This window comes from Typopeltis vanoorti, chromosome 17 (genome assembly GCF_054136105.1).
Source record: "Typopeltis vanoorti isolate ZY-2024b chromosome 17, IOZ_Tvanoo_1.0, whole genome shotgun sequence".
Taxonomy (NCBI): domain Eukaryota; kingdom Metazoa; phylum Arthropoda; class Arachnida; order Uropygi; family Thelyphonidae; genus Typopeltis; species Typopeltis vanoorti.
Window position 1 is genome coordinate 99,338,461 of NC_143565.1, and position 23,003 is coordinate 99,361,463.

Consider the following 23,003-nt stretch of genomic DNA (forward strand, 5'->3'; position numbering starts at 1 on the left):
GGAAAGTGAGAACATCATATAAACTAGGACAGAATTTCCCAAATGGTGGGTCACGAAAGCTAAATGCCAGATCGCCTAAAAAAACTCTCGAAAACCTAAGTGTTTTATTTTTGGGTTTTCTTTTTTTCACGAAACTCTAAAATACAAGTAAACAGAGTTTAATCGGGACTAATAGATAAATAATTTAATTAACAGAGACAAAAAGCGTGCTTTGTCCATGTCACCATTTCACAATCTCTTTGTTCACGATGAAGTAGCTCAATTTTGTTCACGATAAATTAGTGAAACAAGATGGCTTTACATTTGTATATTCTGGTGGAGAGAAGCATGAATATGGAGTGGATGTCATGATTAAGAAAGACATCTTTAAATGTGCAATGTGGCTGTGGCCCATAAATGAAAGAATAATACTTATTAAATTAGCCACGAATCCTTTTAACATCATAATTATCCAGGTTTATGCTCCTACGATGACTCATAATGATGAAGAAATAAAAGATTTTTATAACAATTTACAAAAATCTGTAGAATATGTAAAATCAAATGAGATACTCATAGTGATGTGTAACTTGAATGCAAAGGTTGGAGAAGAGGAAGAAAATCCAGTTGTTGGAAAATTTGGATTAGGCGAAAGAAATTAAAGAGGTGAGAGATTGATGCAATTCTGCATTCAAAACAACTTACGCATAATGAATACTTTCTTTCTACATCCAAAGCGCAGACTATATACGTGGATAAACCCAGATAACTCTATAAGAAACCAAATAGATTTCATAATGATAAATAATAAATACAAAAATAATACAACCAACATAAAAACATACCCAGGTGCTGATATAGATTCAGATCATAACCCTGTTTTGTCTACTTTAAAAATTAAACTAAAAAACATTTCTAAAAACAATCATACTGAAAGACTTGACAGCTCTGAATATACCTGATGACATAATGGTGTTTAACTCAGAAATTAGGAAAAAATTAGATCATGTAGGATATAAAACAGAAGACAATATACTTTGTAACACAGAGGAAATTGAAAACAGGTGGTCAAATTTTAGAAGTGCAATATATAAGACAGCTAATGAGGTTATTCCAAAAATTAAATACAATAAGAAAAAATCTTGGATGACTGAATCAATACTAGCACTTATGAATGAAAGACGAAAAAAGAAAAGTACACAACAGTATAGAATACTCAGTAAAATTATAAAATATGAATGTAGGAAGGCTAAAGACAAGTGGCTAAATGAAAAATGTAAAGAAATGGAGGAATTGGACAAGAAACACAATAGTAAAGAAATGCATAAGTCAATCCAAGCTCTGACAAATAAAAAGAAAATTTCAACCATAATCCTTGTATAAAAGATCAAAATGGAAAAATGCTACTAGAGACACAAGATATCATAAAAAGATGGAAAGAATATGGAAAAGAACTGTTTGACTCTGATCGCACAGATGCACCAGATATACAAAATATGGATGGTGAACCAATTACACATGAAGAAATAGAATACGCTCTAAGTCAAATGAAAACAGGTAAAACACCAGGCCCTAATCAGATTCCTATTGAATTGTTAAAGAAAGTAAATGAAAACACACAATGACCTAAAGGTTATTTTTAATAACATCTATGATACAGGATACATCCCTGATGATCTAAGAAAATCCATCTTTGTCATTATTCCCAAAATTTCAAGAACGAATGTTCAGAATATAGACTAATAAGTTTAACAAGCCATGTTACAAAATTACTACTGAGAATAATCCTAGAAAGAATAAAAAGCACTTTGTCAGTAGAAATAGAAGACACTCAATCAGGTTTTCAAAAAGACAAAGGTACAAGAGAAGGAATTTTCGATTTGAAAACATTATGTGAAAGAAGCCTTGATAACCAGAAAAGCATATATCTTTGTTTTATTGATTACACCAAAGCATTTAATTCAATAGATCACAAAAACTTAATACATATCCTACAGAATAACAGGTTAAAAGGAAAAGATCTACGTATAATTACAAATATATACTGGAATCAAATGGCCTCAATAAGATATAAAAATGCATATTCTAACAACTTTGAAATCAAAAAAGGAGTACGACGAGGATGTGTCTTATTACCCGTACTGTACAATATATATAGTGAGCAAGTTTTCAAAAATATTTCGGAACTGAAGGGTATAAAAGTCAGAAGTAGGAACTTCAACAACTTCAAGTATGCAGATGACACAGTCCTTATAGCTGAATCTGAAGCTTAGACATGGCATTAATTATTAACCTAAAGAAAACAAAGTGCATGATTATATCAAAAGAACCAATAAATAAGAAACTAAACATAACTGTTAGCAAAAAGAAAATTTAACAAGTTCAGTCTTTTATATATTTGGGACAAATGTTTACAAACAGAGGAAATTCCCTTACAGAAATAAAAAGAATAGAGATAGCAAGAAAATCCTTTATTGATATGAAAACTGTTCTAACATCCAGAGACATTAATATAGACAGAAGAAAAATATTAATGAAATGCTATATCTGGTCAAGCCTTCTCTACAACAGTGAAAAGAAGCAGAGAAAAATTTAGAAGCTTTCGAAATGTGGACCATCAGAAGAATGTTGAAAATACCATGTACAGAGAAAAAGAAAAACAAAGATGTTTTGAAGAAAGCAAAAAATGAAAAGAATATTAATGAAAATAATTAAAGAATGAGAACTTAAAAACCTAGAAAGAATAAAAGGCACTTTGTCAGTAGAAATAGAAGTTAGATGTCCAAAATATTTTGGACATCTAACGTCAGAAATTATTATAAGGGAAACTAGATGGAAAAAGAGGGAGAGGTAGACCCAGGAGAATGTGGTTTGAAGAAATTAAGGACTGGACTGGCTTGAATTACCATAAATGTTCCAGAGCAGCAAAAAAAAATTCCGTGACATGGTTGCCAACCTCCTTCTAGAGCAGGGGTCGCCAAAGTCATTTGCCCGTCGACCCCTTCAAGCGTTTCTTAACTTTTTATCGACCCCCCCCTATATTTTACTATTACGTAATTATAATAGGACAAGCAAAAAAGACACCTATGTGAGTTTTTAGATTGTTTATTTTATAGTTACAGTGTTTATTGTATGTATAATATAGTATATATTATTATATTACTATTACTATCACTACTAATATCACTGGTATTACTAGTGATATTAATAAACTACTGGTATTACTACCAGCGCTGCTCAACTCTTCAACATAGAGAAGTTTAGTCCGTGAATGAATAACGATTGAATTATATGTATGTTGATGAATTTTAGAATATTAATGCTCACTTGTATGTCAATGCACAAAAATGAGACTGGGATCGAATACTTGTAAGTATCAGTAAATAAGAACCACGCACGTGTTGCAATCTCGCTCCCACTGCACCGGCCGGCAGGAACCACCAACATCCATTTATTGGTAAATACGTCATTTTGGCCTACTTGATTGGCCTCAGTAACTATTTTCATGACCTTACTCCATCTTACAGGTCCTATTCATGGACCTGTAAGATGGAGGTACTGATCCCACGATTCACTCTTAATTGCACTGTCATTACCTCCATGTCTTTTGTCATGGAGGTAATCCAAGTTAACCAAATTAAATATTACCCATACAAATGATGTCTTATATTTTTCTGTCAACCCCCAATCGACCCCTGAGCCCGAATCGACCCCTAACAATGTCATATTGACCCGTTTAGCGACCACTGTTCTAGAAGATGACACTTGAAGAAGTTGCTACAAGGCAAGGAAATGTATAGGAAACTATGCTTAGTGAGAAAGCAAAGGGTGATCATTATTAGTGATTTCAACTATGGCAATATTGATTAGAATGAAGAGATAACATCAGGGAATAAGAAGAATGAATTTCTTGAGTTCTTAAGCGACAACAATCTCAGGTAGTATGTAATGGGTAACAGAGGGTACACAAAGGCTAAGAATCTTAGATCTGGTTACATAATCAGAACAGGTAATTGTGAATGATGTGTCTAATCTTTCTCTGGTTGGTGAGAGAAATCATGAAGTGACCACCCGTGTTGTGGCTAGTCATGATGAAAACTTCTGTGAAGAAGGTATATATGTGGAACTACAATGCTAGCAAAAAGCTTAGGATACAACTGGGAGTTATAGCATGAAAAGAGGAGACGAGTGGAAAGGAGACGGATGCTGCTCAAGCATTGATCAAGAGGTAATTAATAGCATAATTTCTGAGTATATTCCAAAGGTGAAAGGTAGGAGTAAAATAGATGAATGAATGTTTGGTTTGACAGACACCAGAGAGTAGGTATAAGGAGTGATATGGGGCAGTCTCATGAATCCAAATTTGTTGCAGTTTGGCATGTTTTTCAGGGCTGAGGGTGGCACCACAGCAAGTTTAAATTTGAAAGACTCTTCATAGAATCAGCCTCAGCCCTGAAAAACATGCCAAACCTCAACAAATTTGGATGCATGAGACTGCCCCAAATTTGGGAGACGTACATCATGAGAACTTCAGCCCAAAGGTCAAGAATATCTAATATAACCTGCTACTATGGGGACACCGTCAGGACTTGAGGAAAAACAGTAGTTTTCTCTCTTCGACCTCATTTGCTGTTTAGTACCTGCGTGCACGTGTCTTAGTCTTATGTTCCCATGAAGATGGCAACGTGGCACTGCCGAAATATAGGAAGGATATATTAAAGTTTATTTTAATTTATATTCCAGTATAAGTTGTGGATTCCTTAAGTTATTTAATAATCATGTATAGAACATATAAGCCTTTCTAAAAGAATTAGGTGACTCGGTTGGTAAAGACAGCAAAAGTGCAGTATGAAAAAAATTGGCCAATCAAACTAAGAAAAATCCTTGAAAAATAATCTACTTGATACATAGCAAGAAGGAGGGAAAATGACTATGGGAAGAAGATGCTAGTTAGCAGTGGCAAATTGGTAAAATGCAGAGGATACAGTATTAACTATATCCTATGCAGGAAGTTTATTTTGCACTTGGTTAGACTATAATAAATTTAGTTTAATCCTTTATCCAAGTGTAAGCAAACAAAGTTTGCACCTGAAAATATCTTCAGGAGTGAGGTAAGGTGGTAAACACTTTGGCAACTTGCAGCAAAGGTGGACCAAGCTCTATCACTCCTTGTCTCAGTATCTCCCATAATGCAAAGCACATCTCCTTACGGACATGTATAATGCTATGAATTAAGAAAAGGGCCACTAATACCGGTTTCAACCTTTATTGAGGTCTCGTCAGTGGGAGGCAGACCCAGAAGTGCTGTAAGTTGCCAAAGTGTTGCACCACCTTACCTCAGTCCTGAAGATATTTTCAGGCACAAACTTTGTTTGCTTACACTTGGATAAAGGATTAAACTAAATTTATTATAGTCTAACCAAGTGCAAAATAAACTTCCAATATCTTTCTCCAAATCTAGAGTAATTTAATAAAAAGGTGGTACACCTGTTGGCAACTCGTATAGGTAAATATGACCTCTCCTATAGCTTCCGCCTTAGTATCACCACTTCTGGGTCTGCCTCCCACTGACGAGACCTCAATAAAGGTTGAAACCGGTATGGGTAGAGGCCCTTACCTTAATGCATAGCATTATACATGTCTGCAAGGAGATGTGCTTTGCATTATGGGAGATACTGAGACAATGAGTGATGAGAGCTTGGTCCTCCTTTGCTGAGAGTTGACAAAGTGTTGTACCACCTTACCTCAGTCCTGAAGAGATTTTCAGGCACAAACTTTGTTTGCTCACACTTGGATAAAGGATTAAACTAAATTTATTATTATTATATCCTATGCATTTGAGCAGTTTATCAGTATATTTCATGAAGGTGACATCATGAGAAGCTAGAGTGTGGAGGATATGGTAAAGAAGGGACTGATGGTAAATAAAAAGGAAGTATATGAGGAATTAAGTAAACCTGATGTCAATAAGGCAGTAGAACTGGACAATATATCATCACATATCTTGAAGGAATGCTGTAGGGAATTAACACCACCTTTGGCTCATCTGGTCAGCATGATATCTTGTAACAAAGAGAGACCCAAAGGAATGGAAGTTGAGAAAAATTGTTCCACTTGGGATGAGGTTACAAGTTTTAGGCCAGGCATGGGCAACCTTTCCTAGTTCGGGGGTCAAATTATCATTGTCTCCGAGTCAAGGGCCGGACCAAATTATTAAATAAAATAAATTAATATTAAATGAATTAAAACAAGTTGCTACTTCATATTTCATTTATATACAGGGTGTTCGGGATAAATTTGACATATTTATAATTAATTATATTTTTCCGTAAGTTACATGTATTAACACACACTTCTCTTCATTTAAAAGTTTGGATCATATACAAGATGTCAGAAAGGATGGATAGCTGGAACCCACCTGAATCATGGAAGAGAATAACTTGTATCATGATGATTCGTGCCCGCCATCAAAATAAGGATATTACGACTGCTGCCCAATGCTCCCTGAATACAGTAAAAACAATCAGGCATGAACTAGAGACTTGCAATGGTGACTACGAGGATGTAGCAAGAAGAAAGATCCCTAGCAGACAATCTGATTGCGTTCGTACAGCAGAATTCCTCGCAAATCTGCAGGAACAGGTGTTGAAGAACCCTGGCATTGGAATTCGGGCTTTGTTCGTGGAGTTGCTAACTGTAGTCAAGCCCTGGATAACAAGGGTAGCCAATGGTAGGCCGTATGTATGGCAGCAGGATTCGGCCCCTTGCCACACCTCTCGGAAAAGTCAAAAATGGTTGTCTGAAAATTTCTACGACTTCACCAGTCCAAATGTTTGGCCTCCAAACTCCCCAGACCTTAACCCCATGGATTATTTTGTATGGGGCGCAGTTGAAAAAGACACCAATCGCACTTCCAGTAATACAAAAGCCCAGTTAATGGATAAAATTAAAACAGTTTTTGCGGCCCTTCCCAGGGAGACTGTAGCATCAGCTTGTTCGAGGTTCCGAAGCAGAATTGAAGATGTGATCGATGCTAATGGTGGTTATTTTGAGTAAATCTTGTTGATAGTATTGTAATTAACTCTGCCTGTAATGTTTTTTTGTCAATTCATTAAATTTAATAGATACAAAGAAGATTTTCTTTTTCCTTACGAAACTGTCAAATTTATCCCGAACACCCTGTATAATATAATGCTTTGGTATAAAGCTCTACATAAATTTTATAATATAATGAACGACATAACAATTTAATGTGAAGATCGACCTTGTACTTCAACTACAAGACTATCAATATTGATGTTAATATTACTTAAGGATAATCGCATAGAATTTGAGGTTTTCGTGTTATTCTAGTCCGAATTTTTGATTTATTGTATTCCGTCCTCAAAAAAAACTGTTCACACATATGTGCTGCCGAAAAGAGAAATGATTTTTCTTGAAAAGGCATGTAAATTTGTATATTTTTCTTCCACCAAATAAAATTTATAAAAATCCGTCAAAGCAATGTTGTTAAATTGTGATTTTAGCACTAAATCCGCCTGAAGCTCAATAAGTTCCATCTGTAAGTTTTCTGGCACATTATTTATATCAGCATCCATCGGACGAGCAAATAATGTGTCAGAAAACTAATGTGGAGTCTTTGTTTTTGAAGTCGGCAAACCTTGTATCAAATTGCTCTATTAGTGCCTTCAGTTCATCTCCATAACAATTATAAGGGATATTTTTATGAGTTGCTAGAGTAGTTAAATGATAACAATTTTTAGCTCTTATCTGACTTTTCAACAATCTTAGTTTATAACAGAAAGCTTTGACATATCCATGGAGTTCATGAACCAATTGTCCTTGTTTTTGCAATTTAAGATTCAGTTTGTTTAAGTATCCAGTGTTATCTACAAGGAATGCTAAATCACACCTCCACTCATCATCTTTTACTTGGTTAATTGTGTTTCCTTTTATGTCCATAAAATCTGAAATATCTTGTCTCAGATCACAAAATCATTTTAACATTTTACCTTTAATTTAAGATTCAGTTTGTTTAGGTATCCAGTGACATCTACAAGGAATGCTAAATCACACCCCCGCTCATCATCTTTTACTTGGTTAATTGTGTTTCCTTTTATGTCCATAAAATCTGCAATGTCTTGTCTCAGATCATAAAATCGTTTTAACATTTCACCTTCACACAACCACCTCACTTCACAATAATAAGACACATGTTCATAATCCGAAAATAGGTCTGTCAAATACTCCTTAAATTAGTGGTGATTAAGTGCACATGACTTAATAAAGTTAATACTGGCTACTACAACTTCCATAACATTTGTGAATTTAATCGATTTTGCACACAGATTTTGTTGGTGGATAATGCAGTGAAAATTTTTTAAATTTTCCAGATGGATCTGTAGTTCTATTGCTCTTTCATGAACTATTCCAATAAATCCCTTCTGTGCACCAACCATTGCAGAGGCTCCATCAGTGAATATGCCAGATAGTGAACTCCATTTAAGCCCAAATCTCTCGAAGACTGTTGACTGTTTCAAATATATCTTCACCGGTAGTTGTTCCTTTTAATGGACAAAGTGCCAATAATTCTGCTGTGATGTTGAAATCCGCATCAACTCTTCGGATAAATATCGCTAGTTGTGGTGTATTGGAGGCATCGGTGCTGTCATCCAAAGCAATTGAAAATGCTTCCAATCTAGCAATCTTCTCTGTTAAACTTTTTTTGATATCATCAGCCATAATTTCTATCTGTCGGACAACAGTACGTCTTGACAAATGAATATTCTCGAAGTCTTTTTTCTTTTCAGGACATATTATACTTGCAACATCCAGCTGACATTCTTTGATAAATTCTCCTTCACCAAATGACTTAGAATGCTTAGCGATTTTTTTGCTTGCCACAAAGCTGGCTTTGACAATGCTGTGGTGCTTCGTCCTTTGCTTGTTGAACATTTACTGCTGGGTATCCAAGTTCTTCTTCAACTTCTGTATTTCATCTTTTCGTAGTTGTCCATCAATTTTTAGGTGATCCGCATGTCTCGAAGTAAAGTGTCTCATCAAGTTGTATTCTGTTGACGGATACGGATTTGTTGCACAGCAAACATACAGGCAAACCTTTATTCAGAATAAAATAATAATCCTCTGTCCAGTTGTCTTGAAATTGACGATTCTCTGCATCTACTTTTCTTTTTTTTGCAATAACCCCCTGACATTGTCCCAAATTTATAAGCGATATCCAGAACTGTCAAACAAAACTGTCTTCTACACCGCAGGCACTGAACAGAACACAACGCAAGTACCAAACTGACACGTAACACGTTCACACATGCCGCTAGTCAAAGTGAGAAAGAGACCTTGGTTGGAGAAAACAGTGTTTTGCGCAAGTCATATGACGTCAGCGAAATGTGAGTGAGTAGAACACATCATGTTTTCTCCCACCATGAATCAAACAAACTTTGCTGAAATAGATTAGGGCCAGATCCAGCCCACGGGTTGCCCATATGTATTTTAAGCCAATCTGTGTGTCTGGAGGAGTTGTTAACATGTTACTTAGAGAAGCCAGTAAGGACTAGTATTCAGAAATGGGCTGATAACAGCAGTATTCTTTCTGATGGTGAGCATGGGTTTGTTAGATGGGAGGTCATACTTTAGCAGTCTGCTGACATATTACAAGATGGCAAATTCACTGGATAAAGGAGATGCATATGCAGGTGGTATACTTGGATTTTTCAAAGGCCTTTGATAGACTGCCACATAACAAGCTGGTAGTTAAGCTGAAACAGAAGGGACTAGTGAGCTGGATAGCTGATTGGCTGTCAGATAGGTTTCAGCAGGTTGTATATGGAGGAGTGGTATCCCAAAAGAGAAAATTCACTAGTACAATGCCACAGAAATATGATTTGGGTCTATTATTGTTTAACATGTGCCTTACCAGGACAGGCTATCTGGAGATCTGCAGCTGTTTGTCAATGACAAAGTCAGCAAGAACTATGAGAAGTAGAATAGATGTTGTTGCCTTGCAGGAAGATATCAATAGACTATGTGAGTGGGCAAGTGAGCTATCAGTTTAATGTTGCAAGGTCCTGAAATTGGCAAGGTTGGCTTGGATCAGGCCACACATGCATTACCATGTGCAGATTTGATTGCCTGGTTTTCAAGTGGATGAAGATGTTTTGGAAAAAGTCCAGAGAAGGTTTATTTAGTCTGTCAGATATGAGGAGAGATTGAGAGAATGCAACTTGCAGAGTCTTGTGAATGGAGAGGGATATAGTTGGTGAAATGGTGTTACTCTTCACTATAGTGTTGGGATTTTTCATAGAGTAGAGGGAGACAAGGAAGCTGTATAAGAAGGGTGTGAACAAGGGAGTAAGAAGCAGGTTCTTTGCACAGAGAGTGATTGGTGAGTGGAATGCATTGCCTGAAAGTGTAGACACCGCAAATGGGTTTAGCACGGTTCAACGATCTTGTTGTATGAGAAGTTTAGATGTTAATAATAATAATGAATGGCACATTTCATCAACTTAGTCTTTAAGGAATGTGGAAAACCAAAATGGACTGCTAATTCCTTCTCTTTGTAGGTATCCACCTGGATAATGAACAAATGAAAATGAGCTGGAACTTAAGCAAACAAATTGTACTATTCATTTAAATGAAAAACAAAATGATGGTACATGAGGAAATAGCATGTTGACTGAGATGTTGCAGTTACATGAGCTTTCTCTCTCCCTACTGTTTTTGTCATGAACCAGGAAAAACAAAAAGTCAGCTGCTGCTTCTTTCCCAAATTCCATCAGGAACATTAGGAATCTGTAAATGCTTTCCATCGGTTCCTTATCCTTGCTATTGGTCTTAGTATCAGCAAAACTCTTCTTCTCACATTCTATTAAAGTCGATCTCCTCCATACTTTCTCTTTCCTTGCGGATTCCATTCCAGGGCTGCGTGACAGATTTCTTCATAATCTTTCCTAAGTATATGTCCAACCATTTAAAATTTTGTTTTCTGATTTCAAGGTTGACTTTCTGGTGATTTGTTATTTTCCAGAGGAAAAGTCAGCTACTGAAACAAAATAAAACTCAACATCAGCACAACTGAAGATAAGTAACTATTGGTGTAAGAAATATCAATGAAAGAGAAGTGGAACTGACAGAGGAATGAGAAGTAAAATGTAGAAATAAGTGGTATTATGGGGACAAAGAATTTTACTAAATAATAAAGATATATGCAAGCAGTACGAATTGGGAGAAAGGAGTAGCTAGAGTAATCAATGCTAAAAATGAAGATAAATTTCATGAGTGGTGGGTAATTTCAAATAGTGGTGTGGGCAATGCTAAATTTATAAGGAGTAAATTGGGCATGATCAGGCCCGGCTGGTGACGTGTGTGAAGTGTGCAATACACACAGGTGCTGCAGAAGAAAAGGCGCCTAAAAGATGTCAAAAAATATGAGATAAGAGTTTAAACGAACAACGAATGGTACATATAATTATGAATGTACATCGTCTTCCATTCGGGCCCCTTCAGATCTTCCCGGAAACAAACAAATAAATTCTGAAATTGTATCCTGAACCCAATTATATCACTGTAATTTTTGATTAAAATTTACAAAAAATATACCTAATATAGTTCTTTATTTTTTGATGTATCATAAATCAACTTATGATTAATTGTTGAGTTCCGTGTAAAAAAATTTGTATAAGCAGGACTAATCCATTGGTAACATACTGTAAAGCGGTTTTCATTTGTTTTTCATTTCCTGTTTGTTTTATTCACACTTTTTTCAAAAAAAACTTTTTTTTTGGAAAGGCACCGAACATTAATCGCACACACAAGAAAAATACTAGGCACCGGCGCTGGGCATGATACAGAGCAATACATGATCTGTGTTACATCAGCAGTTTAAATTGAAGAATACGTGGAGATAGTTAAATGTAAAATCAGATGTAAGAGAAAGTGCACATGATCGGCTCTTATTTATCATCTAAATAGATCATAAGTGACATCAAACATGATGTAAAAACTAGAAATATTTAATCTTTTATTTTAACAATTTAATCATTACCTTGTGCAAATGATGTTATACTGCTGTTATCCAATGTAAGCTTTCGGGAATGTAATTTAACTAAATCTGAATAACTGCTGTAACAAATATGGCATGAAAAATGCCAAAAACTATGAAAAAAAGAAGGAACCTAAAAACTAATTTCATTCAAATGGAGAACCTATATATCAAACAAATTTTAGCTATGTAGAAACAATTTTTAGTGAAGATGGCAAATTAAAAAATAAATAATATAATAAACAAATCTTATATGGTGTTGAGCCAGGTGAAAAAATTTATACAGAATAAGAGAGAAATTAGTTCTAAAGGAAGCCTAAGAACTAGGTGGACTGATGTAGTCAGAAATGCATTAGAAGATGGAAACATCAGATTTGGCTACAATGGAGTCTTGAAAAACAGACTAAACATCCCTTTTGGGTTTATATCAGGAAGTTGGTGCTATTTCCATATTACATAAATAATAATAATAATAATACAATATATTGTTTGTTCTCAAAAGCATTAATGCTTAAATTGTTCTATGTTAGAACTGTACTTAATGAAATACAGTTGGTCTACTTTTATTTTAATTTCCAATGTTAATGAAATTGAAGTCCTTTGCAGACAAAAAAATGAATAAATGAATAAACAAATATATACGATGCTAAAAAAAAGGGTTAAGAAGCGTAATAACCAATACAGAAACAGTTGTGATTATTGCCCATCTGGTGATCATCAATGGAAGCACTGCACTTCAACTAACTTTTAAACCAATTTTTCAATTATTTTATTACTACTATTATTCAGGCCTTCCATGGAGTCATAAATCATCGTGGAAAATTCTCCCTGAAGGGTATGAGCTGACTCTAGAGGTAGTGTAATACCAAGGAAACAAGTGACAAAAGTGGAACAAGCTACGAACGCTTCATCTTCACTTCACCCCCTACCAAAAATCAGTTTAATATCTCGGACCCCGATGGGACCAGTATCAGATATTAAACTGATAAGAAACAATATTAACTTTAGCCAAAAAGGCTGAGAAGCAATCAAGCCAAGTGATTCGAAGAAGTGACAAGCAATTCAAATCATGCTTTTAAAAATATTTTCTGAATATCTGATTTTCAATGGTTTGTTTTAATTACCGTACTTAATGAAAATAAAATAAGAAACATTCATTAAAGGTTGCAGTTCATGCTTACCATCTTCTGAGCGTTGTTTTGGCTGTACAGTAAGCTGAAGGCTGTGTACCTCCATAAATCCACTACCTTTAAGACAATTCCATGGAATTGATACAGATATAGAGCCAATTTTGCCATCAATAACTTCAAAAGGAAAATTGTAGTTCTCTACAAGGGTGTTGACAGCCTGGAAATAAATATTCTTTTAATAAAAAAAAATTATATCATATGTTAATAACTGATATTTTGGAATACAAAATATTTTTATTACGGTAAATGACAACACTTGGCCATACAGCAGCAACTTGGTATCCAGCTCATGTTTAACAGACATTACCTTCCATGGAAAGGAGGAGAAGATGGTGCTATTATTCTCACTGGGTCTGTTTCAGGATGCTAACATATCTACAGCCAATAATGATGATGTTAAATAGTTCTTGTTCTAGCATAGAACAAGAACTATAGCCAATATGTTATAGCCAATATTTCCATCTTGCTATTTGCCTCTTGACCCTCTCCAGTGTTTCTCTATCAGCTATCCCTAGAAATCCTAGATAACAAGATCTGCACAGAATGGTCTACATATGACAAAACAATGCTTTAGACTACCATGGCTTTAGAGCAACCCAGGGCAAAATCCAGTCATGATACAATGCTATCTGGCATTTTGCATCACTTATATCGGGGGGGGGGGGGGGGCATAACGTGGCTCATGTCCATGCACCACGTGGCTCTTCACAATCTACCAGGAAAAAATAAACAAGAGAGAGGAGACAACAAAAAAGAGGAACAAAATAAAAAAAAAGAGAGAGAACAGAGAGAGAAAAAAACAGGATTAATAAAAATTACTGCAATAAAAATGTTTCATTCGAAACACATTAAATGAAGTTTACTTTGAATAATTAGAATAATTTTAAAGTCAAAACATAATAATTTTTGTTACTTATTTACTAGCAGAGGGCTTTCTTGTATCCATTTTCATAGTAAGCTCCTTAAAATTAGGTGTACAATTAGTCAAAGCAGTTGTTACAAGCTCGTTACAACCTTGCTATGCTCACACTCACTCCGTACTATCGTACTAAATTTGGATGCGCAAGACTGCCCCAAATTTGGGAAGCTTACATTCTAAGATCATCAGCCCAATGGCCAAGACAACCCGATTTAGCCTGCTAAAGGACACCTTTAGGACTCTAGGACAGACTTCAGTTGCCTTTCTTCAGCCTCATTTGCTTAGTGTTAGCGCCTGTGTGCAGATATCATTGTTTTGTGATCACTGAAGATGGCAATGTAACTGCCAAAATATAGGTAGTTATTAATTAAAGTTTTTATAATTAATATTATAGTTTATGTTATCATTTTCTAAAAAACTAGCAGTATGTCTAACCAACATATAAGCCTATCTACAAGAATTGTGTGTGTGTGTGTGGACTGAAACAACCAGTAACCTGATTAAATCAAAGTGAACAACCCATTTTGATTTAACTCTAATTTAAATTATTTAATATTAAATCATTAAATATCCTAAATTATTATTAAGAATATCAGAATTAAATGAAATCAAGAGAGTTCCAATGTACAAAAGATTCTATAACAGGCCAGGTTAATATTTCTTTATTCTACATTTCTGCATTCACACTGTGAATGGCTGAATGTAGGAATAAGTCAACACAAAATTTAAGGAACAATGCAACTTCATTAGAGGGATTAATTAATTTACATTTTCCAACAAATAAGATAAATGAGTTTGCTATAGAGATATTACTTCTTCAAGACATCTGAGAGAATAAATTTGATATATAAATTGAAGCAGACGAGAGATGGATAACAGGATGGTAAGATCAATGGGAAGTTGAAAGCCACCCTTGATTTTTGTGATGCTAGTTACAATTACAACTCAAATAATTTAAGGCTACATAAGAGACCAACATATTACATAAGTTGGTCTCTTATGTATCCTCCAGCCAGTTTGGCTGTTTTAAAGTAGGGGAAAAACTACTGCTGCTGTATGAGACTAGCTAACTCATCTTCAACTGAAAAGTTCTTATAAAGGTGTTCCTCAATCTGAGACTGTTCAAACTCAGATCTTTCAACCAAAGGAAAACAGGTTATCCTTATGACTGCTTTCAATATACAACTGTCTGATATAAGTCATATCTCCTTATATGTCTCCTTATGAGTATCAGAGTGTTGGGTATGAAAATAAGAGTTCTAAGATGATGGAGGACAATCAATACTATGTTACAGTGCTCTGTGACATACCATTGGTTGCCACACCAACCAGTGGATATGAAAGAGCTGGATATCCAGTTGCTTAATATCATTATTGATATAGGATCAGTAGTGGATTGTACATAAGCACTGCAACAATGCAGCACCCCAAGTAAAAGATGAAAAAATTAAATTTTGTGTTTATAAATAATAACAATGCTTACAATATTATATAAATGCAATACAACATGTTAAAGGTCACAGCTTATGTTTCGACATTGACTGAATAGTTAATAATTGGAATTATTCGATTAACGCTTTAGATTACAAAACAAATGCACTGTGATCTAATGCAGTATGGGAATTATCACATTTGGTCAGTTTCAGGCTAGACTCACCGATATTCGTTTGCACTTGTCACTGCATGTAACAAGTGAATCCGACACTGCTCTTTGAGCAGTGTATTCTTGTGTGCGTTATTTCTGTGAGATTTGAAGGGGATAAATTAACTGTGGAAAGGATACAAAGATGGATGACAAAGATGGTTTCAGGACTGTACAAGGATAGTTATGAGGATCAGCTGAGAGAATGTGGACTGCAGAGTTTGGTGGATAGAAGAAGGAGAAGTGATATGATCGAGACTTTTAAACTGTTGAGAGGTGGTTACAGAGTTGACACTGGGGAGTTCTTTTGCTTGGTTGAACAGCGGGAAGGAGTGATGACAAGAGGCCATCCCTGGAAGTTACGAAAGGAAACTGTGGTTTCTTTGTGTGGAGGGTGGTTGAGCCGTGGAATGCATTGCCTGATGGAGTGTTGGGAGCGAGAACGGTCGGTGAGTTTAAAGAGTGGTATGATAGACTTTGTGTTTCTCAGGGGAGGACCTCCCCTCGATGAGCCTTGACAGACTTTATGTCTTAGGAAGGACCTCCCTCGATTAGTCTTTTGACTCCTTGGAGGCCTGAATAATAATAATACGAAACCTTTATTATTGGTGTGTGTGTGTTTGTGGCGAGGGTGAAATATTTTTGATAAATCTTATTTCATTCTGTTAAAATAACATACAATTATTTATTTATTATAGAACAAGACTGAATTATGATGAGTGTCACTGTTGAAAATATGAAAAGAATTATATTTTCTCAATTATCGTTACATGAAAAATTATCCGTACATGAAACAAATGCACTGCGATCTAACGCAGTGTCAGAATGTCGAAACCAACACTGCTCGTTGAGCAGTATCGCTACAAATAAATTGTATGCTTGCACACATATTTGTGTACGAAACTTTTATTATTGGTGTGTGTTCGTAGTGAGGGTCAAATATTTTTAATAAAGCAATTTTTTTTAATATGTAACTTATTAATAAATTGGTTACTGATTACGAAAAAATGAATTATTTTTCTTATTTTGTATATGCAGCACCCCCACTTTAAATTTGCACTGGCCACCACTGTATAGAATACAGTTTGATATCTGGTTGTTTGCCGATGATGCTACATTAAGAAGAACAATTATATATGATAGGTATATAGAGTTTTGATAGCCAGAAAGTTTTGAACAGGAAGATTTGAATGGTGCCTACAGTTGAAGGATAACACCAATTCAATATCACGGAGTACAGTTAAGAAGTTTAAAAACAGTGAGAATACAGTGTATTCCACTAATTGAACTTCACTGTAAGAAAATGACGAAGACTTGAGTCTGGAGAGTAAGGCACAAAGTTCTCATGGTACATCGTAAAACTGGTTAAGTGAATACAAAGAAATACATGAACACAGAGAAAGCTTTTGATAAGCAGGGTTAAAGAAGTAGTTGCCCCTCTTTATAAAGACTTGATATAGCTGCATATAAATTGCTGAGCTCAGATTTAGTTGCTTACATTTTGCAGCGATGCCAAACTGGTGGAGAGAGAGGGTTCTGAGGCATCCATCTCTTTTCAATGTTTGGCAAGAATATATCTTTTCTTGGAGAATAGAAAAACAAGAGATCATCTTTGAAAGATTGTTCTCCTGGCAAGTGATGAATTACTGAATGGAATTAACTGCTAGGGGGGAAAGGGGCAAGTACATATCAATAAATGAATTGAAGGTGGAGAATGATGGGCTGTTTAGTGCATTGAGTTAACAAAGTTAAATTTTATATCTCTTAAGTTACATGTCTGTCTGTATAATAACTTATGTCTGTTAATTACATGTTCACCAACCAATCTGATCTGTGTGTTTTTACAGAAAGCAAAACAAGTTTTCATAAGAAAATTCTGCAAGTTGATAATGGTAACTCAACTTCAATCAAAAAGTCCATTCATTGCAGCCTGATTTGTATAAGAGAAAGAGCACTGTACCCTCTCACAGAGTTGAAGACTCAATGGAGATAGCCAAAAATAATATATACATACACATTACTAATAACAAAAGCTATTTTTTACATGGGTGCAGTTCAAGAAAACTGGCTGCCACCATTCCTCCACTTTCCTTTAAGATTAATAAATACACAAGCAACTACTGGTTAACACTCATTTATTGTCCAGCTCCAAACATAATGAATCAACATTTTTCATCTTTTTCTTTCCTTCCATCTACTCTGTTCTTTGAAACGGCCTTACTAAAACAATTTTCTCCTCATATAAAAATACATTTCCCAATATCATCAATGTTAAAAGTTTATTTTTCACTTGGTTAGAGTATAATAAAATTAGTTTAATCCTTTATCCAAGTGTGAGCAAACAAAGTTTGCGCCTGAAAGTATCTTCAGGACTGGGGTAAGGTTGTACCACCTTACTCCAGTCCTGAAGATACTTTCAGGCACAAACTTTGTTTGCTCACACTTGGATAAAGGATTAAACTAATTTTATTATACTCTAACCAAGTGAAAAATAAAATTTCAACATCTTTCTCTAAATCCAGAGTAAAGGGTTGCACACCATTTGGCAACTCCTATAGGTAGAGATGACCTGCTAATGCTTCTGCCTGGTATCTCCACTTGGGCCTGGCTCCCACTGAAGAGACCTCAATAAAGGTCGAAACTAGTCTGGGTAGTGGCCCTTCCCTTAATGCATAACATTAGACATATCTGCAAGGAGATGTGTTTTGCATTATAGGAGATACTGAGATAGGAGTGTTGGTAGTTTCTCCACCTTTGCAACGAGTTTTCCTGGTGTTGTACCACCTTACCCCAGTCCTGAAGATACTTTCAAGCGCAAACTTTGTTTGCTCACACTTGGATAAAGGATTAAACTAATTTTATTATACAATATCATCAATGTTTGTTTCTTACAGTGAAGTTCAATTAGTGGAATACACTGTATTCTCACCGTTTTTAAACTTCTTAACAAATAATGATCCTAAAAGAGATCAATACATTGATGAGTTCTGATGAATTTTCCTAAGAAAATGTAAAATCCAGTTTTTAGAACAACAGCAGACATAGCAAACTATACCAATAATGTGGCTAAGGAACAATGTTAGAGAAATAGTCCTAAGTGAATCATAAAAATTTGCTAAACCTAGTGAAAGGTTTTCCCAAAAAAGTTTCTTCAATTTGATAGCCTAAAAAAACATCTTTATGGCTCACTTATCTTTTTCATTTACAGAAAGCTCATGTTCACCAGAAGGTATATTAACAGATTTTCATCTGATCATCCTAATAATTACAAACGAAGTATTATCAATAAGATAATACTTATTGGTAAGCCAATAAGAGAAAGTCATTGTTTCTATAGAGAGTCTATTATCTTAAAAATATAACCATATCAAGTCTGATCTGGTTACAGAATTTCCATAATTATTATTAACTAAGATTTTCCATGGAGTTCCAAGGCTTATGATAAGAAGTCCACCATAACCCACAATCAACAGTATTTCTCACAAACCTGTTTCCCATAATCCATTCCCTTCTATACAAAAAATTCAATCCTCAAACTTGAAGAACTTTAACCTCCAACTTTTGACCTTTGTTCATTCCCCTCCAACCATGTATTGATAAATTTCACCAGCATTTATCCCATAAAAACCCCTTCGCCAACTATTGCTTCTATCACATTCTCACTCTTTTGCCTATCAACTAATTTTTATAACACACAAATCTATGTCCAACTATTCCCACATGGAGCATTCCACAGCATACCACCTAACTCTAGATCTTCTCTGCCATTTTCTCACTAGTAAGAAACCTGGGCAACTAAACTGTGATGCAGCTCTCATAATGTCATACTATGATGCTTATCACCAAGTGATTCAAGAGTTCTGGAGGAAAACTGGCCCACTCCTCCTTCAAAGTAAGAATAAGGCTTCTTTTTTTCTTTTTTTTTTTTTTTTTTTTTCTGGAGGGGAATTTCGAGCAGTCTACAATGTCTCTCTGTATTGTGTCCCAAATGTGTTCTAGAGCATGCTGACAACTCGATTCAATTAATATCCTCAGTCTCTAGAAGTATCTTCACTGCTCATGTACAATGTGGTGTAGCATTCTCATCCCTAAAAATGAAATTTTTGCCTACAGCACATGAAACAATCGAACATGATGTTGAAGATCTTTATTGCAATTTCGTTCGCCAGTCATAGTCAGTTTTTCCAGCACTTGTAGCTCGGTGCATCCATTAAGCATAATTAGAGTCCCGTAAAATACGGGATCGTCCTGTTTTTAGCTAATGCGTTCCGTTTCAATCTGAAGACTGAAACGGGACGCATTCTTTCTTCAGAAAAGTATTGCAAGAGTGAACAAGACTGATTGATTAATTAGAATATTGTCAGGTGAGAAGAGCATTAATGTATTAATAATCTATTTTGTATCTATAATAGTAAGCAAAAAACCACTTGAAGGCAACTTAAAGTGGCTTAATGAAAATATGCAGCCTAACAATTGCATTTACTATTTGTTTACTTATACTTAGTATAGTGTATGTATAGTAAACCTCGCCACGCACATGCACGTACTTGGAAAGTTAGAATCATTTTGTAAGACTGGCATATGCGATGGATGCACATACTAAACTTTCACCCTCAGTCATAAGTGTGTCCCGTATTTTTTTCCAATGTATCTGGGATCCCTAAGCATAATGCTTCCCCACACCATGACCCCAGCACTGCCATATCTATCCCTTTCAAGAACACTGTTGCGATGGTAAGCAGTACAACTTTCACAGCAGATCAAGTTTCATCTAGAATCAGAGAAAAGACAAACGACTTGCATTTGTAAAGAGTACATTAGCCAATTGGTGTCTTGTCCAATTTTTATGGATATAACACTACCAAAAATGCTCTAGAATATGCTATGATAAAGGGAATGGCAAACTGCTGGCCTTCAGACATATAGGCCTACTTGTAGCAGATGTCTTGCCACAGTTTGTCAAGATGCCCACATATCTGTGCTTGAATGAAGCCAACTTGCAAGCTGACCTGCCATGGTGCATCAATTACGTTTTGCTGTTATAACCAAAATCCTATCTTTATGCTCTGTGATAGAGAGCAACCTTTTACCTTTACCAACCATCTGGAACACATTCTATTGGTCTGAAAAAACATTGTCCAGAGCCTGGATACAATGCTATATGTGATTCCAAACTCTCTGGCAATATCAATAATTCTGTAACCTTCAAGTTTCCAATTCTTTCCCACATCAAATCATCTAGATGATGTATTTGAGATATTACAAGATATCCAAGTTTGCAAGTTTATTCTTTCACAAAAAGAGCTTTCTTCAAACACAAATCGCTTAGTGAAGTGTTTGCCATTTATCCTGTTGAGTGCTACCACGTAATCCCTTTGTGTGTGATTCAAAAATTTCAAAGTGTACTCGCTTTCTACTCGAAATCATCAGTTATACAAATGGCCACAAGCTGATTTGTCTGAATTTGCAGTTGTGATCTTCAGAAATAGTGTTCGTCCTTATTTATTGGACACAGCTGTATTACTCTTTGATGTCTTTAAGCCATCTCTAATCCATGCCACCTGCCTCATATGCATTACCATTTGCTTCAGTTTACTTGACAGACTTTATGTATTATTCTATCAAATGTCCTTGAAAAGTCCAAGTATCACAGCCAATTCCTTCCAACACAACTTGTCAAGTAACATAGTACTAATAAAATACACACCCCAACTAGAATCAACTGAAAACATTCACTGCTTAGCAAGCATATGTGTAAAAGGCATCTTCTGGAAAAGTTGCTACCTTTAAGAAGCTATCTTACTTCTTTTAGATGTTAGAAACTAACATCTTTCTTTTTGCCTACAAAAGATAAAATTCAAACTTGGTCTTTTACAAAGGTTTTAGAATTTCTTAGTAATGTAAATTATCATGGAGAGCCTGGACATTGTGAAGAATCCACCATCATTTAGTCATAGCTCCATTCTTGTTATAATGGAATGATCACGCTCCTCTTCTACTCATTAGTAATCATGCAAATGCTGAGACTCAACCTGAATAAGATCAACAGTGTTGCCAACTTGTACACATTCCTTTAGTACTTGTGCCAATATTATCCCACTAATTCCATTGTAATATTCAAATGCTTTCATTCACAGAATTAATGGATCTGCCTCAGGGCCATACTTACACTTTTTCAGAGACAGGCAGGCAGGGTCTGGGGCTAGAGTGTTCCAGAGGGCCTTGCCTCATTGTTTCAGGCCCTTAAATTGGCCCTCACTTTTTGGGACTCTCCCAGGCTAGAGCCTAGTGCACCTGTGCATAAGTATGGTCCTGGTCTGTTTTGAAAGTGTACCATACTAAACTGACAACTCGGCATGTCTAGTGAATCTGACATTTTCCTACTATTCAAATTCACTAAGGATATTCTTCCATGGTCATTTCTTTTTTAAAATGATAAAAATCTCTGTTTTCCTTGGCCTACTTTGCCCTATTTGGCTAACTTATTTTCATAAATTTCACCTTCCTCACCATGGATGTCATTCTTAAAATCTGTTATTTATACTGCTCCTAAGCCACATCACATATGAGGTCATCTCACCAACACCATCTTTCCTCACTCTAACTGCTATGCTACATCTCTCTTTCTCTCTTAGTGGTTGTGTATATAAATGACTTGAAGATGAAAAGAGTATGGTCAAGGATGTGAGGCAGTTGTTCTCACTGAATATCCCCCCCTCCCTCTCTCTCTCTCTTCTTTCATGAAAAAGCAGTTCCCTCAAGTGTCCAATAATAAATCATTCAAATACAACCCATCTATCTTAAACAATTCCAACTTCTCTTGATATTCACTTCATACATTCACAAAATAAACACCTTTTACCATGCAGAGTTCAGTCATCATATTATTCATTATCAATGCTGTCATTCTCAGCTCACTATTGTTATATCTGGACAATACATTAACCACCTTCCCAACTACACCATTATTCTTCATCTCTCCAACAACTGCCTCAAATCCCTGACAACAATCTTTTCATCTTCAAGTCATTTATATACAAAACCGCCACACCGATATCCATTTATTTTTTTTCATATATAAAAACATGTTTTATACACCCTGTTATCCATCACACTTCTAATAATGAAATCCTCATACCATGCCATATGATCATCCCTTCTCAGTTTCTTTATCATACTGACTTTTTCACTCTCGCTGACATCAGCCAGTGGCTT

At 35.5% G+C, this 23,003-nt stretch overlaps 1 protein-coding gene and 1 non-coding gene across 2 annotated transcripts in view; both read right to left on the reverse strand.

Annotated features, from left to right (window-relative positions):
• The window catches only part of Atg2 (Autophagy-related 2), a 616,887-nt gene that overhangs the window by 578,439 nt on the left and 15,445 nt on the right, over positions 1 to 23,003 (reverse strand). Inside the window, exon 2 of the mRNA XM_090407292.1 lies at positions 13,219 to 13,384. Coding sequence (XP_090263418.1) covers positions 13,219 to 13,384 — 166 coding nt within the window. The remainder of the gene's footprint in view (positions 1 to 13,218; positions 13,385 to 23,003) is intronic.
• LOC150097685 (U2 spliceosomal RNA) lies at positions 12,870 to 13,066 on the reverse strand. The gene has a single exon (XR_016549722.1). It is a non-coding gene; the product is annotated as a U2 spliceosomal RNA (small nuclear RNA).